At 44.7% G+C, this 13,140-nt stretch overlaps 1 protein-coding gene across 5 annotated transcripts in view; it reads right to left on the reverse strand.

Annotated features, from left to right (window-relative positions):
• GSE1 (Gse1 coiled-coil protein) overlaps positions 1 to 13,140 on the reverse strand; it is a 252,033-nt gene that overhangs the window by 4,202 nt on the left and 234,691 nt on the right. For all 5 annotated transcript variants that reach the window (XM_056862203.1, XM_056862202.1, XM_056862200.1 and 2 more), the window contains 6 exons: positions 11,739 to 12,066; positions 5,861 to 6,456; positions 3,565 to 3,677; positions 2,717 to 2,987; positions 2,088 to 2,195; positions 923 to 1,297 (listed from right to left, as the gene is read on the reverse strand). In XM_056862203.1, coding sequence (XP_056718181.1) covers positions 923 to 1,297; positions 2,088 to 2,195; positions 2,717 to 2,987; positions 3,565 to 3,677; positions 5,861 to 6,456; positions 11,739 to 12,066 — 1,791 coding nt within the window. The remainder of the gene's footprint in view (positions 1 to 922; positions 1,298 to 2,087; positions 2,196 to 2,716; positions 2,988 to 3,564; positions 3,678 to 5,860; positions 6,457 to 11,738; positions 12,067 to 13,140) is intronic.

Below are 13,140 nucleotides of genomic sequence, written 5' to 3' on the forward strand. Positions count from 1 at the left end.
CTAAAAAGACATTAGCACTTTTAACAATTTCTGTTGGAGATGTTATTTCAAATGAAAGGTACATCAGGAAGATTAATGCTCCTTATTCAACACAAGAGCCATTTTTTCTGGGGATTTTACTATCTCTTGGAGCCAGTCAGTGAAAACATTTATGGGCCATACCTTCAGCTACTAGATCAGCTGCTCCTATTGGTGGCCTTAATTTTTTTATTATGTTTCCCACTGGCAGAAGCCATGTACACCCTAGTAATTTTATATTCTGCACTCCTGCCCGATGAAATTAATGAGCTTTTCACTAAGTGAGCGATATATTCAGTGTATTTCATGATGCTATCATTTCTTACCTTCCACTGAAAATTGTTGAGGCTACTCTAGCAGTATACAGCATTTGAGACAATGATTATAACAGTTTATTTAGGTAGGCATGCTGTATTTGTGTTAGGAGTACACCAGGTACTTCGCTGATTTTGATGATTCCACAATGGTAATTTCCAAGTGAAAAAAAAAGACAAAACAAAAACATGTTTCTGTTCTTTCTCTGGAGTGCTCTGAAACAGACTAAACCATTGTTGACTGAGCAGATTATTTAATGTATATTTGAAGCAACTTTGGTTGCAGAGAGCACTGAAAAATGGAATGCGCAGAAGACTTCATTTGCATTCACAAATTGGCTGAGCTGGTTACTTCATCTGCACTTCGCACATCCAAAATGAAGCTGGTATGCCTCAATGCAGCATTTGTACATATAAGGCTAAAGTTTAAGCAAATGGAAGCTAACTTCTGGCAACAGAGGTATGTCTTCCTTTGGAGATCAAAACCAGGCTCTAAATCTGCACCCATAATTTGAAGTCTTGTGAATTTCCTTCCTGCTCAGTCACCCAGCACAATGCTATTATTTCACTATTTCCCATATTTCCCTTACCTTTGTGTTTCTGCAGTGCTTTCTGTGTAGACTGCAAAACGGACTCGTGGAACTGATGTGCAAACTCCTCAGCTATAAAGGGCTCCCATGGCTTGTTCTTCCCATTCATACTGTGCGACAGCGGCACAGGAATGTCTTTGGGCAAAGGGCCCCGGACGTAGTTGAGGATGCTCAGACTTTTCTTGGCTGTGTGCCCATCACTCAACTTGGGCTTCTCAACTGAGACAGGAATAGTCTCCTTGGCTCTCTGAAGCTCATGCGGTCTCAGCTGTTCTATTCTGCTGGGCTCAGCTGTCTTCTGAGTCTCTGGCAGAGAAGCAGCAGCGATGCCGACCGGTTTATCTGATTCCACAGCAGTTTGCTGCACTTGTGGCTCTTTGGCAAAGAAAAACAAACAACAACATTAGTTGGAGTAATGGAGAGCTTACACAGCAGCGCTTTCTGGTGTAATGCCCTTTCTTGAGAAATTCATGGCTAAACACAAAATCTGGGGAAAAATAAATATAATTACTCTTTGCTCTTCCACTGAGTTTATGTTGATTAGCTAACAGAAGGAAATGCAACAGAAACTTAGTTTGAATTGGGGGTACACATAAGCATGGAAGCATTATGGTTCTCTAAAATCAAAGAATGCTTCCAAAAACCCTCTAAAATGCCCTTAGATGCCTATTGTTACACACGATGTATAGGGTGCCTTTCCAGAGACCTGCTTCAACATAAGAATGCCCTATATTAAAACAAAACTTTATAGCAGCATAAAACAACATCCAACAGCCTAAAATAATATTTATAAAATTGTTCTCAAACCAGCAGAAGACCATAAATGCAGCTAAAAAAAAGATGAAATCCCTCAGTTAAATGCCACCAAAACAGAACAGGCAGTTGTATACAACATGGTCCCTCTTGCAAGTACTGGCACTATGAGGTACAAGGGGCATTATTTTTGAACATTTCTTCAAATTGAGCAATCAAAATGTTCTACTTTGGCAGACTAATAAGGAGAACCCTAGCACCATGCAACATTTGCACATCTCCAATATGCTTCTGTTAACAACGTGTCACTGAGAGAGGAAAATCAAGCCCACCGGGGGTTTCTTTCAGCCAGAAGGAGCCCTAAGACCATCAACTTCTTGCTATCATGCAGCTGCTATTCATGGCCACTTACCAGCCTGGGCAATGGTAGGACTGTCCCGTGGTGAGCTTTTCACTGTCACTGATGTGGAGGCACTTTTCTGTTTCATGGCGTGAAGCATCTCTACCAGTTTCTCTTTATCTGTGTGATGGGAAGCAGAGACAAAGCCTGGCTTTTATTCCTCACTCAGCCCAGGGAAGTACCCTCTTCTTCTGGCTTGTGCTAGTAAAACCTATTTATCACCTTTTGATTTGGACTCTTGACAAGCACTCTAATACCTTTCAGTGGGGTGGATCCAACCATCCTCCAAGCAGCCTTCCTCCAATGGAAGAGCTACTTAATTTGGAGGAAGGCTATAAACCGGAGCCAAAAGGAAAGGTGGGGTATATACTTAAACAAATAAAAAAGTAAACTTTATCCAGTGAGTAGTAGGAATTTTCTTAAGGGTTCAAAGTGCTTTACATATGCCACTACTGTAGATCTTACAGCTGTCCTATAAAGTAGGCCACTATTATCATCTGTGCTGGATAGGCCCAGGCTAGCCTGATTTTGTCAGATCTCAGAAGCTTCATATGTCCGTTGAACTCTGTGGCCACAGTGAGATCTCACCCCCTGATTTCATGGAAAGATCTACATCCCCACCCCTGTAAGTGAAGACATACCTTTTCTTTTCTCAACGCAGATGTGAGTTAAATTGAAAGTAGTGAGGAACCGCTTTTTCTCCTCAAAATTTGGACTGTTGTTCATTTCATCAGGGCTGTAACGTGTTGAGAGCACAAAACGGGGAGATGGTGTCCGGCGTTTATTCTGCACGGTTGGTGGAGAGGGGCTTCTTTCTCGCAGCATTCTCCGCCTTTTCCTTCGTTTTTGAGTCAGCAGCTCCTCCTTCTGTTGTTGAGTGGTCAGTCCAAAAAGTTGCAAGAATTCCAGTTTCTGAATGAGCAAAACAAAGGAAGAAACTTCATCAGGGGGTTTCCCCCTTAAAGTGCACATCAACCTGTGCTAATTGTAACAGATACAGTGTTCTTGAGATGACTGCTTTTGAAAGAAGCCACCAGAAACAATCATTTTGGAAAGGAAACTATAACACTGGTTCCTTCCAGTACACAAATCCATTAACGGCCTACCAAAATGTTTGGCAATATTCAGGCAACCAACAAAAGGAAGCAGAATGTAGTTCAAGTAGGATTGAATCTGGATACCAGCTGGAAGGATCCAGGCTTACAGCACAAATGCAGATTTACCGTGAGGTACTGAACAAATCACTTCTCCTTGCTGCTTAACTGGTTAATGATTTTCAAATCCAGCATATGGTGCATTAAGAGATGGAGAACAGCACCATGTAGCAAAGTTAGCTTTTCGCTTGATTCCAAAAGGCAGCATCACTTTAGAGCAGGCCATTCAATAAGACGTCAGCTCATGCAGTTTTTGCGTGGTGCCTGAGGCTTTGAATAAGCAATTGTGGACCAGAATGCTTTTTCCATTAGCATGGGGGAAGAGATGGACTTACTTCTGAGGAGGTGTCCAACTTCAATGGTGGTTGCTCTGCGACACATCGCAAGTGGGCCCGTACTTCCTCTTCGTCGCTCTCATCATAGGAGTCATCCAGATCATAATAATAACCTGTACGCACAAGGTGGAACAGGCAAAAAGGTGAAATAGTGTTCCTTTAACTCAACACTGCCAGACACCACTGGTTCTTTCAGTCTCTCTGGCTAAGAGATGGGATCTCACAATGGGATGTACTTCACCTGGAAAACTAGGCCTTATTGCAAAATTAATGATCAAATTACCATCACCGTTCTGTGTTACCAGAAGAGCACAGGCAGAGCCAGGTGACATATGGACAAGGGAAGCAGATTATGTTGCCTGGGTCTATTCTGCAGGGAAGAAAATAAATTGCTATAGAATAAAAGGCACACAGCCTTACACAGGATTGGGGGTATTCTGCTCAAAGGATTTCAGATTCTGCAAGAGAAAAAAATTATACAAAGCAGAACCTATTTGCTCAGAAAAAAATAATGGAAAGGAAAAGCTGAAGAGAGGCAACTCTGGCTTGCACAGTAGTAACAATTTTTTTACTGTGGTCACTCAGATGTAAGGTTGCCGCATCTTGCACCTACAAAGAGACAGCAGCTGTGAGCTCGCTTATGTTTTGAAACTCCTCCGTAGGATGCTGAAGCCCTGTGAACAGAGAGACACCAGGCTGCCTTTTTGCATGCGGCAGCCAGGAGGCACAAGTCAGATGAACATGGTGGGGTGCTAATGATAAGGCCTGGGCTCCTCATAGTTCTGCACAGCCCCGTGAGCCAGACTTGGAGATTCAGTTCCTTCACGCTTCATGATCTTTGTGGTGGCAGCATCTGTGCATCACAGGAGCAGCCTCTGCAGTCTTCTGGCATAGTACCCAGTACCATAGGGGATCAGGTTCATCTGCACAGTGGAACAGCAGCTACCCATGTTGTTAGCTGCCTCACTGGCACAAAAGGGTTAAGGGGCAGGTACAGTAAGAGGAATGTGCAAAGCAGACAATGCAAACCTGGCCGATGCCTGAAGAGCGGCCATGAACAGACATCTACTGCCTCATACAATGGAAACCTTGGAGTCTGTATTCAAAATTCCCTCAACCCTCCCACTAAGCACTTTGCTTTCCTCCCCTCTGCTAATCCCATCCTGGTTGTACATTCTGATTAATATTTAAAGCGCCTTTATTAGTCTCCGTTCATCATTTATTAATTGGTCCTATCTTCAAGGCAGGATTTACAGAGCAGCTTGGATTGGGTGTTCAAGGCAATCTGTAGATAGTGAATGGCCTGCTAAGGTAGGAGGTTCAATTAGTTTCCTGAAAGACATGACCCCCTCCCCCAACTACCAGAGCTTGGTAAAAACCAAAGGCTAGTTTCCCCTTATTTAATAATCTTGCCTGGCATTACAAATTCAGTTGTAAGATGAATGCAAGAAAGATAATGAAACTACAGATCCTTCAGGCAAATCAACACACAAAATCCCAGCTCTAGAGACTGCAGAATCTTTTAACGATCAAGGAAAATGTTCTTTAATATGGAGGGACTCAGACCCTGATAAAGTAAAGCATGCAATCCCTATGCTTATTCCATCTTTGATCCTCAAAGTTCCCCCTATAAGGGAGGGGATGTCTTTCCAGCAGCCTTGATAGTGGGTTGCCTGAGAAGATCAGGTGTGCGATGGATTCTAGCAATATGAGGTTTGCAATAATAGCTCCAGAAATTACTGAGACAAGCCTCCCAGTACCACGTGGGAATCACTGGGTGGGAACAAGCAAACAAATCGGATAAAAGTGGTTGTCCAAGTCTACTTCAAGGAATTCTGACATTTCCATTTAAAAAGTCTCAATCCACTTTACTTGCCAGAAAGTTTGCACTGCTGGGCCACTTAAAAAATAAACATCTTCTTTAACATCTACGCCCTGCCAGAAGGCATCACAGTTTGGGGCTAGCAAAGTCTGAGCTGCTTCGGCATGAACTGACTGACAGCTACTCCTGTCCCCTCCCACTACCCATAGCCTCCCTCTCTATAGTGGAATATAAAGCAGGTATCAAGTTTGCTGGTGCAAAACAGCATATTTTGCAGGGACTCCAGGTACTTCTGTTGAAACTCCCTCTGCCTGCCCAGGGCAACTGAAGGTAGCCCTGGAGAACTTTCTAGCACTTGCATTTGCACTTTTTGCAATTACTTTATTTAGTGCCTCTATGGTTGTCCCATACAGTATTTCCCTTTGCTGGCACATATCAAGGGTGGAGATGCTACAGATCTTTTCAAGTACTGACCTTTTTCCTGAGCTTCTCTCCGCCTCTTCTCTTCCAGATCCAGTTTGCTGACCAGCTTGCGGTGCTGTTGCAAGAATTCGTCATAAACATACATGGGGTCATAGCCCCTGGATAATGGATGCCTGTAGGGCGAACCAGGCTTGCTGTTCAAGCTGATGTCAGCAAACTGTCCACTCTGAGAGAGCGATGTCCTCTGCTGGTTCAAAATAGTCTGTGTGGATTTCTCTAGTTCCGCTAAGAATGGCCCATGGGAAAAACTGCCGTGATCCGATCCCCCAGACTCCCTGGCTGGCTGGTACTTGTCCAGGGCTTCTCTTTTCCTGGGCCCTTCCTCCAGTTTCTCTGAACAGTAGACCCGTTCTACCTTCACAAGGGGGGTGGCTTTCCGGCTAGGCTCATATTGGGTGGTATGGCCTTGGAGAGAGTGACTCTCTTGTATTCTTCGGGGCACAGTGGTGTTATCCATTAAAGAGACCGGGTTCCAAAGAGACGTTGGGACAGTATGGTGCTGAGGCTTTGGGGAGATGAGTGGAGGCGGCCCTCCAAAATGCTGCTGTTGGTCTCGGTTGCTTGGTTCAGGGCAATTTGGTCCCAATCTGCAGAAAGAATGAACATGCAAGAATTAAGAGAGCGTGCAAGAACAAACAAGCACTTTGCATTGCTCCTGGAGGACTTTGCAATTCTCTTCCCAGAATGTAGAACACTCTGTAGCCTTTTTCCTAGTATCCTTTCAACTTGTGGTTAAAGAATGTAGTATTAATTGCCACAATTTGCTATTTTATTATCTCATATCTGCCATTTCCATCTTTTGTGTATTAAAGTCCCTGTACTCCATAGTTTCCACACAGTGAAATATTTTTCTCTGACCTGTACCTAAGCAAGTCTTATGTAGTAAGATAGTAAAACAGAAGGACTACCCTAGGGCTATAAAGCTATCTATTGGAGGAGGCTTGGAAAGGGGTATATACATGCATTCTCTGTTGTGGCCCCGAACGTATGGAATGGCCTGCTTGATGTGGTCAGGAAGACTCCCACCCTCCTGGCCTTCCACAAGCTTTGCGAAACCGAATTATTCAAGAGAGCTTTTTGCACAGAAAATAGGGCTGCACTATAACAATATGGTTCAAAAAGAAGTTTGAGGTAAAGGGGTAAGGACTGTAGACTATACCACTGTGTACAGTTCTTACTATTGTTGCTGTAAGTATGTTTCTAGTACGTAATTTTTGCCTTCAATTAACATGTCAATACTTATGTTGTGCTTCATCTCTGGTTGGTTTCCAGATTTCTACAATTCAAACCCTATTGCATTGTCCGGATGTCCCACCCTGTTGATTGTATTGACTTATTCTGTGTAATCCATAATAAACAAATGAATGTGTGCATGTGTGAAGGCGGTCTTGGCCAGAACCCTTGCAGGCTTGACTTCGAAGATACCAGGAAGTCTGGGACTGGGGATGGAGTGACACCTTGTGGTTTGTAAGCAAACTGCAGTCAGATAAGGGTAAGGGGCATGAAACAAACACGCTTGCCAACACTACTGTGCTTATTAGTATTCTTCACTTTCACATCCTCCATCCTCCTGCACATGAATTGCCTCAGCGCTTAAATTGATCCATCCTTACAACTCTCCAAGAGCCCTACTGACTTCCTCAAGGCTTTTCATGAGCTTCACAGCTGAGTACAGACTGGGTAACCCTCCGTCTGTAAAAATACAAGGGGAAATTGGAAGCACTTACAAAATACAGCGGGGACCCCAAGTAAGGTGGCACTGTGGACATCAGTATCAATGGTAACTTCTTTCTGGCCCCTGTGCAGGATACGGTGTGACTCTCTCAAGTGTTCCATCAGCTTTCTCACTGAAGAGGCCTGACTCTTTGAAAGGCTATGGCTCAGTGGTAGAGCATCTGCTTGGTGTGCAGAAGGTCCCAGATTCAATCCCTGGCATCTCCAGTTAAAGGGACTAGGCAAGTAGGTGATGTGAAAGACCTCAGCCAGAGAGCCGCTGCCAGTCTGAGTAGACAATACTGACTTTGGTGGACCAAGCGTCTGAGTCAGTATAAGGCAGCTTCATGCATTCATATGTGTACTAGCCTCCAGTTACAGAGTTACCCTGGAGCCATGCATGGTGCTTGTATGGCAGTGGCAGGTGCCATGATCTTAGCACCAGCTGGTTACTGTTTTGATATCACCTTGTCAAAGGCGCCTTGTCAAAATCCTTTTAATTTGAGGTTTTTCTGAGACACATAGCCAATGAATCCCTAGGAAAATATGGGGAAGGCTACTGCACAGTAGGTTGCATTGGTTACAGGTGGGAAGGAGACCGCATGGGTGGAAAGCAAAGGTTAAACCACCAAGGGAGGCGGTGGAAGTGGGTGAGGCTCGAGCTACAGCAGCTGAAAAAGAACTGAGTGAGAAGGTGGGCACGCACAGTCTGAGCTGCATCTCTGAGGAGAGAGGATTTTTGTGCATAAAGTTAAGCTGTAGAAGTTTCCACAATGTAGCTCTGAACAGGTGCAAAGCCCATCAGTGTGAATGTACCGATGACCACTTGAAGAACAAGTTAAAGGTAAGCAGACTGCTTTTCCCTACATGCACAACTTCACTTTTGGCACAGCTCTGCTTGTGGGGAAATGTTTCACAGTAGTTGATACTTGATCAGCCTGATAGATTCTAAATGTAGCTTCCTTTAACAGTTAACCAAGCCAATTTTCTCCTGAATAGCCTAGCTGGTTATTTAAAAGCTTTTTGCTATGTATTTCAGATAAATTACTCAAGCTGTGAGCTTGCAAACTGATGTTCTTCTGATACAAGCGCTTAGTTCTTGTACAATATAGGTCAAATGATGGCAAACACTAGCCCTTTCTGACCATTATTTTGCAGTATGCCTTATTGATTTGCTCCAAGATGATTAATGTTTTATCAGCACCCAAACCTGGACTGTTATTGGAAATATTAAATGTCCCATATCTGCTCTGTCCCGCCCACAAATCTTTGCTGCATTTATTGTAATTCTGACTACATTGTGAAATATGATTGAAACACTGTAGCAATCTGAATGATCCTAAACACTGACATTTTTAAATACTCAGTGCTAGCTTAGGGATCTCGCTTACTTGACTTGTGCTGTCACTGTTTATACTAGGATGTGGGGTGGTGCTGTTTGTGCCCTTGTACCATTATCCAAACAGGTAACTCTACTTTTAGTCAATTACACACTTGAAACAAGCTCTGCAAAATGAGGAAAACACTGGAAAATAAGCCATAAGGGTGCAAAGGGAGTGACACCATAAAATACTTCTTATATGACTTGTAAAAGGAATAGAACTGCTAGCAGGATAAATGCTGCGTACTCTAGAGCTGAGCCTGGCACAATTTATTCACTCCAGAGCTCCACTGAGCGGATCATCAAGTTCCAATGGCTGCCTCCAGTCTGTAACCCAAGTGATATGGAACTGTGGAAGGGTCAAGCGCAAGTTGTGGGGTTAAGAAATCTTGAAAAGAGGCCAGTATGATTGGCCCCAACTAAGCTCCTGAAGGATATTTTATTATTTGCTGGTTATTTAGCATTTCTGTACCAGTTCTGTGCAGCCACAGCAGCACCTGAAGTGTTATGATATACACAAAACAATAATAATCACTTCGACACAATTAAAATAATTTATTGGGAAAAAATCAATACAATTTACAAATGCACTTTAAAAACTGAACTAAAATATCTTCAATAGGTAGCATAGTTGGGGGTAGCGTTTCCAGGCAGCAACCTGCTCTTCCTGCTACCACTCGAAGCAGCAGCAGAAGAAAAACAGAAACATTACTGTTGGGCCAAAGGCATGACGTCACTTCCAGGAAAAACCCAGAAGTGACGTTAATCCTCTAGGAAATGGAAGAAACTCTAACCTTACCATAGAGTTTCCAGTAATTCCTAGAGAGGACGTATACCACTTCTGGGTCCTCCCCCCCCCCCCGAAATGATGTCATGCTGTCGGCACATTGGTGCCCCCCGCCATGTCTCTGCTCCTCACCTGACTCTTGCTGGTTGCCCGGCAGTGTCTGGCAGCCCTAGGGGGTTGAGGCCGACAGGAGAGAACAAACATTTGTCCTTTTGTTGATCTACTACAGTCCTTTAACAGCTCTCCTATGGCTGTCACTTCTGCAGCACTACTTCCATTATCCAGGTGCAACGGATTAGCAGCTGCTGGATTGTAGCTTTTTGAATAAGCAGCCCAAGCCCCTCCTCAGCATGTTTATTAGGGGCTACCCTGCTCTGGGGTGTGTGTGTGCTGAACCCACTACAAAAGAGGACAACAAAATGAGAATCTGACACTATCCATGTGGGCCAGCAGTCCCACTCATTATACCTGATTAGCTCCTCCCTTGATACTCCAAACCAACGATTGGATCCAACAGCAGAGCCAAAGGGATGATTTGAGTCTGTCTTGCTTAAGTGTATTCTTGGCAACCGAGCAAGACGTGATATACCAAATCCCATCCAAACACACAAGCAAGACAGGAGCAGGCATTCACTGAGATTTTGAATTTTTTGGCCATACAGCTGCAGCTTTTTTCTCTGCCACCCACTTGAAAATTTGCTGCTTTTCACATCATGCCCAGAACAGAGATGGAGAGACACTATTATTCACGCTGTTTCTGCATCAGGTCCCCCGATGGCGGAAATCGAGGCTCCTGGCCCACTTACAAAAACTTGCATCTGTGAGGTTGGAGAGACTCCTGTCTTGTTCAAGAGCAATCATCTTGCTATTAGCCAAGCTGGCAATAAAGCTCTAAAAGTCAACTGTGGACTTTCTAACACACCCCTTCCTAGTGTACACAGTTGAGGCCAGGAAGCGGTGATGCCAGCAGTGCTGTAACCCATTCAGATCTAGAAATCTCGAAGGCCCAGTCCTCGCTCCATCTGCCAACGATGGCAGCAATTAGTGACAACCGCCTCAGTGACACCTGGTCACAATCAGCTGGATGGAGGCCACCCATGCTCATTCTGCCCAAGCTTCCAAGCAGCTGTCAGATGGCATTAGCTCATGCCCATCGAAATCCAGATTGAGTGGAGCCAGATGAAGACTTTGGGCCTTGTTTGGGAGAGCCAGCATGGTGTAGTGGCTAAGAGCGGTGGTTTGGAGTGGTGAACTCGGATCTGGAGAACCGGGTTTGATTCCCCACTCCTCCATGTGAGTGGCGGAGGCTAATCTGGAGAACTCCCCACTCCTACACATGAAGCCCCGTGGCACAGAGTGGTAAGCTGCAGTACTGCAGTCCAAGCTCTGCTCACGACGAGTTAGATCCCGATGGAAGTTGGTTTCAGGTAGCCGGCTCAAGGTTGTCTCAGCCTTCCATTCTTCCGAGGTTAGTAAAATGAGTACCCAGCTTGTTGGGGGTAAAGGGAAGATGACTGGGGAAGGCACTGGCAAACCACCTCGTAAACAAAGTCTGCCTAGTAAACGTCGGGATGTGACATCACCCCGTGGGTCAGGAATGACCCAGTGCTTGCACAGGTGACCTTTACCTTTACACATGAAGCCAGCTGGGTGACCTTGGGCTAGTCACACTCTCTCAGCCCCACCTACCTCACAGGGTGTCTGTTGTGGGGAGGGGAAAGGAAGGAGATTATAAGCCAGTTTGAGGCTTCCTTGTAGAGAAAGTCGGCATATAAAAACCAACTCTCTTCTTCTTCTTCTTTATCCTTCTGAGCCATCAATCCTCCAATGGAAGGCGGCCTGTCCCTACAATGAACCTACCTCAGCTGGGACGGTTATTTCAGTGCTCTGCAGCCCCACAAATCAGATGAGGACACAGAATAACCTAGCAACATTTCTTTCTCTCAAAAGGCCAAGGCAGTCCACTTATAAAGAAGTTCAAGCATTACCTGGGGTTCTCTGGCCGATGCTCTGCTTCCATTTGGGTTGATGGGCGCCCAATGTCCAAATGCTGCTCCAGCACCTGCTGCCGAAACTCTGACACCTGGGACTGGCGATCCTCCTTCTCCTGCCGCAGCCGTCTCTGCCGTGCCAGCCACTTCTCTTCCTCGTTGGTGCGTTGGATGAGAAGTGCTGTGGCTGCACTGCTTCCAGGCAAGGGGAAGATACTGTGGCTGGAAATGAGGCTGGGCACAGGATGGTGAGGAGTAGATGATTGATGCAAAGGATGTTGGACTGGCTTGGGGGTCTGGATGGCAGAAGAATCCTTGGGTTTCTCTGCAAGAAAAAACAAGGTAAATTCTCAGTGGCGACACACGTATCAGGCTGCAGTTAGCACTGGAATGCTGCTCTTTGCTCAGGGGGCACCTGGTGAATTGGTTGGTGGCAGCAAAATAAATGGGAGCAATGTCACCCTTATAATGCCTGTGCCTACATTGGTGCTGACACTTCTTGGGACAAGTCAACTTGCAATGCTCACTTTAAAAGAGCAGGTCAGCACAGGTGACAGTACTATTCTTCAATTGTTCTTACAAGGCCAGAACAGCCTCTAAAATGCAGGGCACAGGGATTACTCTTCTGATGTGTGAATCTACAGGTCTGCTTTAAAATGAATGCCATACCAATAGTGTCTCTTGCCTTCCCAACCTGTCCAGTAATTCTGAAGATGCAGCAATGGTAAACAATGCTATCATGTAAGGACTCCACTCCCACACTGATAGCCACATACTGTCTGCAGAATTAATGGTTCACGTGAACTTGTACATATTTATTTTACTCTGTTCCCAAGATTAAACTGGGCAAAGCCAGTACAATAAAAGAATGTTCTGCAGAAAATAACAGAGAGAGACACTGACATTAGATGGCTGCTGTGTCAGACTAGGGTAGCCATAAAAGAGAATCAGAGATCTGCAAAAGGCAGAAGAGCCACTGGAAGCCCTCAGCTTGCTTGAGAGACTTTCCTAGAAACTGGCAACATATTTATAAGTGTTTCTCCATAGAATTCGGGGCTAAAAATATGCCATGTGTATTTGGTTTTTTAAAGTAATTTAAACATGCACGCACACAGTATCCTAGTGTCTAATTATGCAGTGGAAACAGGGTTCCAAACCTGATGGGCAAGCTCACAGATGTATAGAATACAGAAAACATAAACACCGACGTAAGATATAAACTGTTAGGGTTCTGTCATGATTAGCGACTAAGTTTTACAGTGAAACTGACAATAAGCTAAATGGTTGGATGCTGCAACAGTCTGTGTGGGAAGACACATATTAAACTGTCAGATCACACCATGAGCGACCTTGTGAACAGAACCAGAGATGGGACCACAACGGGATCAAGAACTGTCAT

Source organism: Euleptes europaea, chromosome 17 (assembly GCF_029931775.1).
Source record: "Euleptes europaea isolate rEulEur1 chromosome 17, rEulEur1.hap1, whole genome shotgun sequence".
NCBI classification, from domain to species: domain Eukaryota; kingdom Metazoa; phylum Chordata; class Lepidosauria; order Squamata; family Sphaerodactylidae; genus Euleptes; species Euleptes europaea.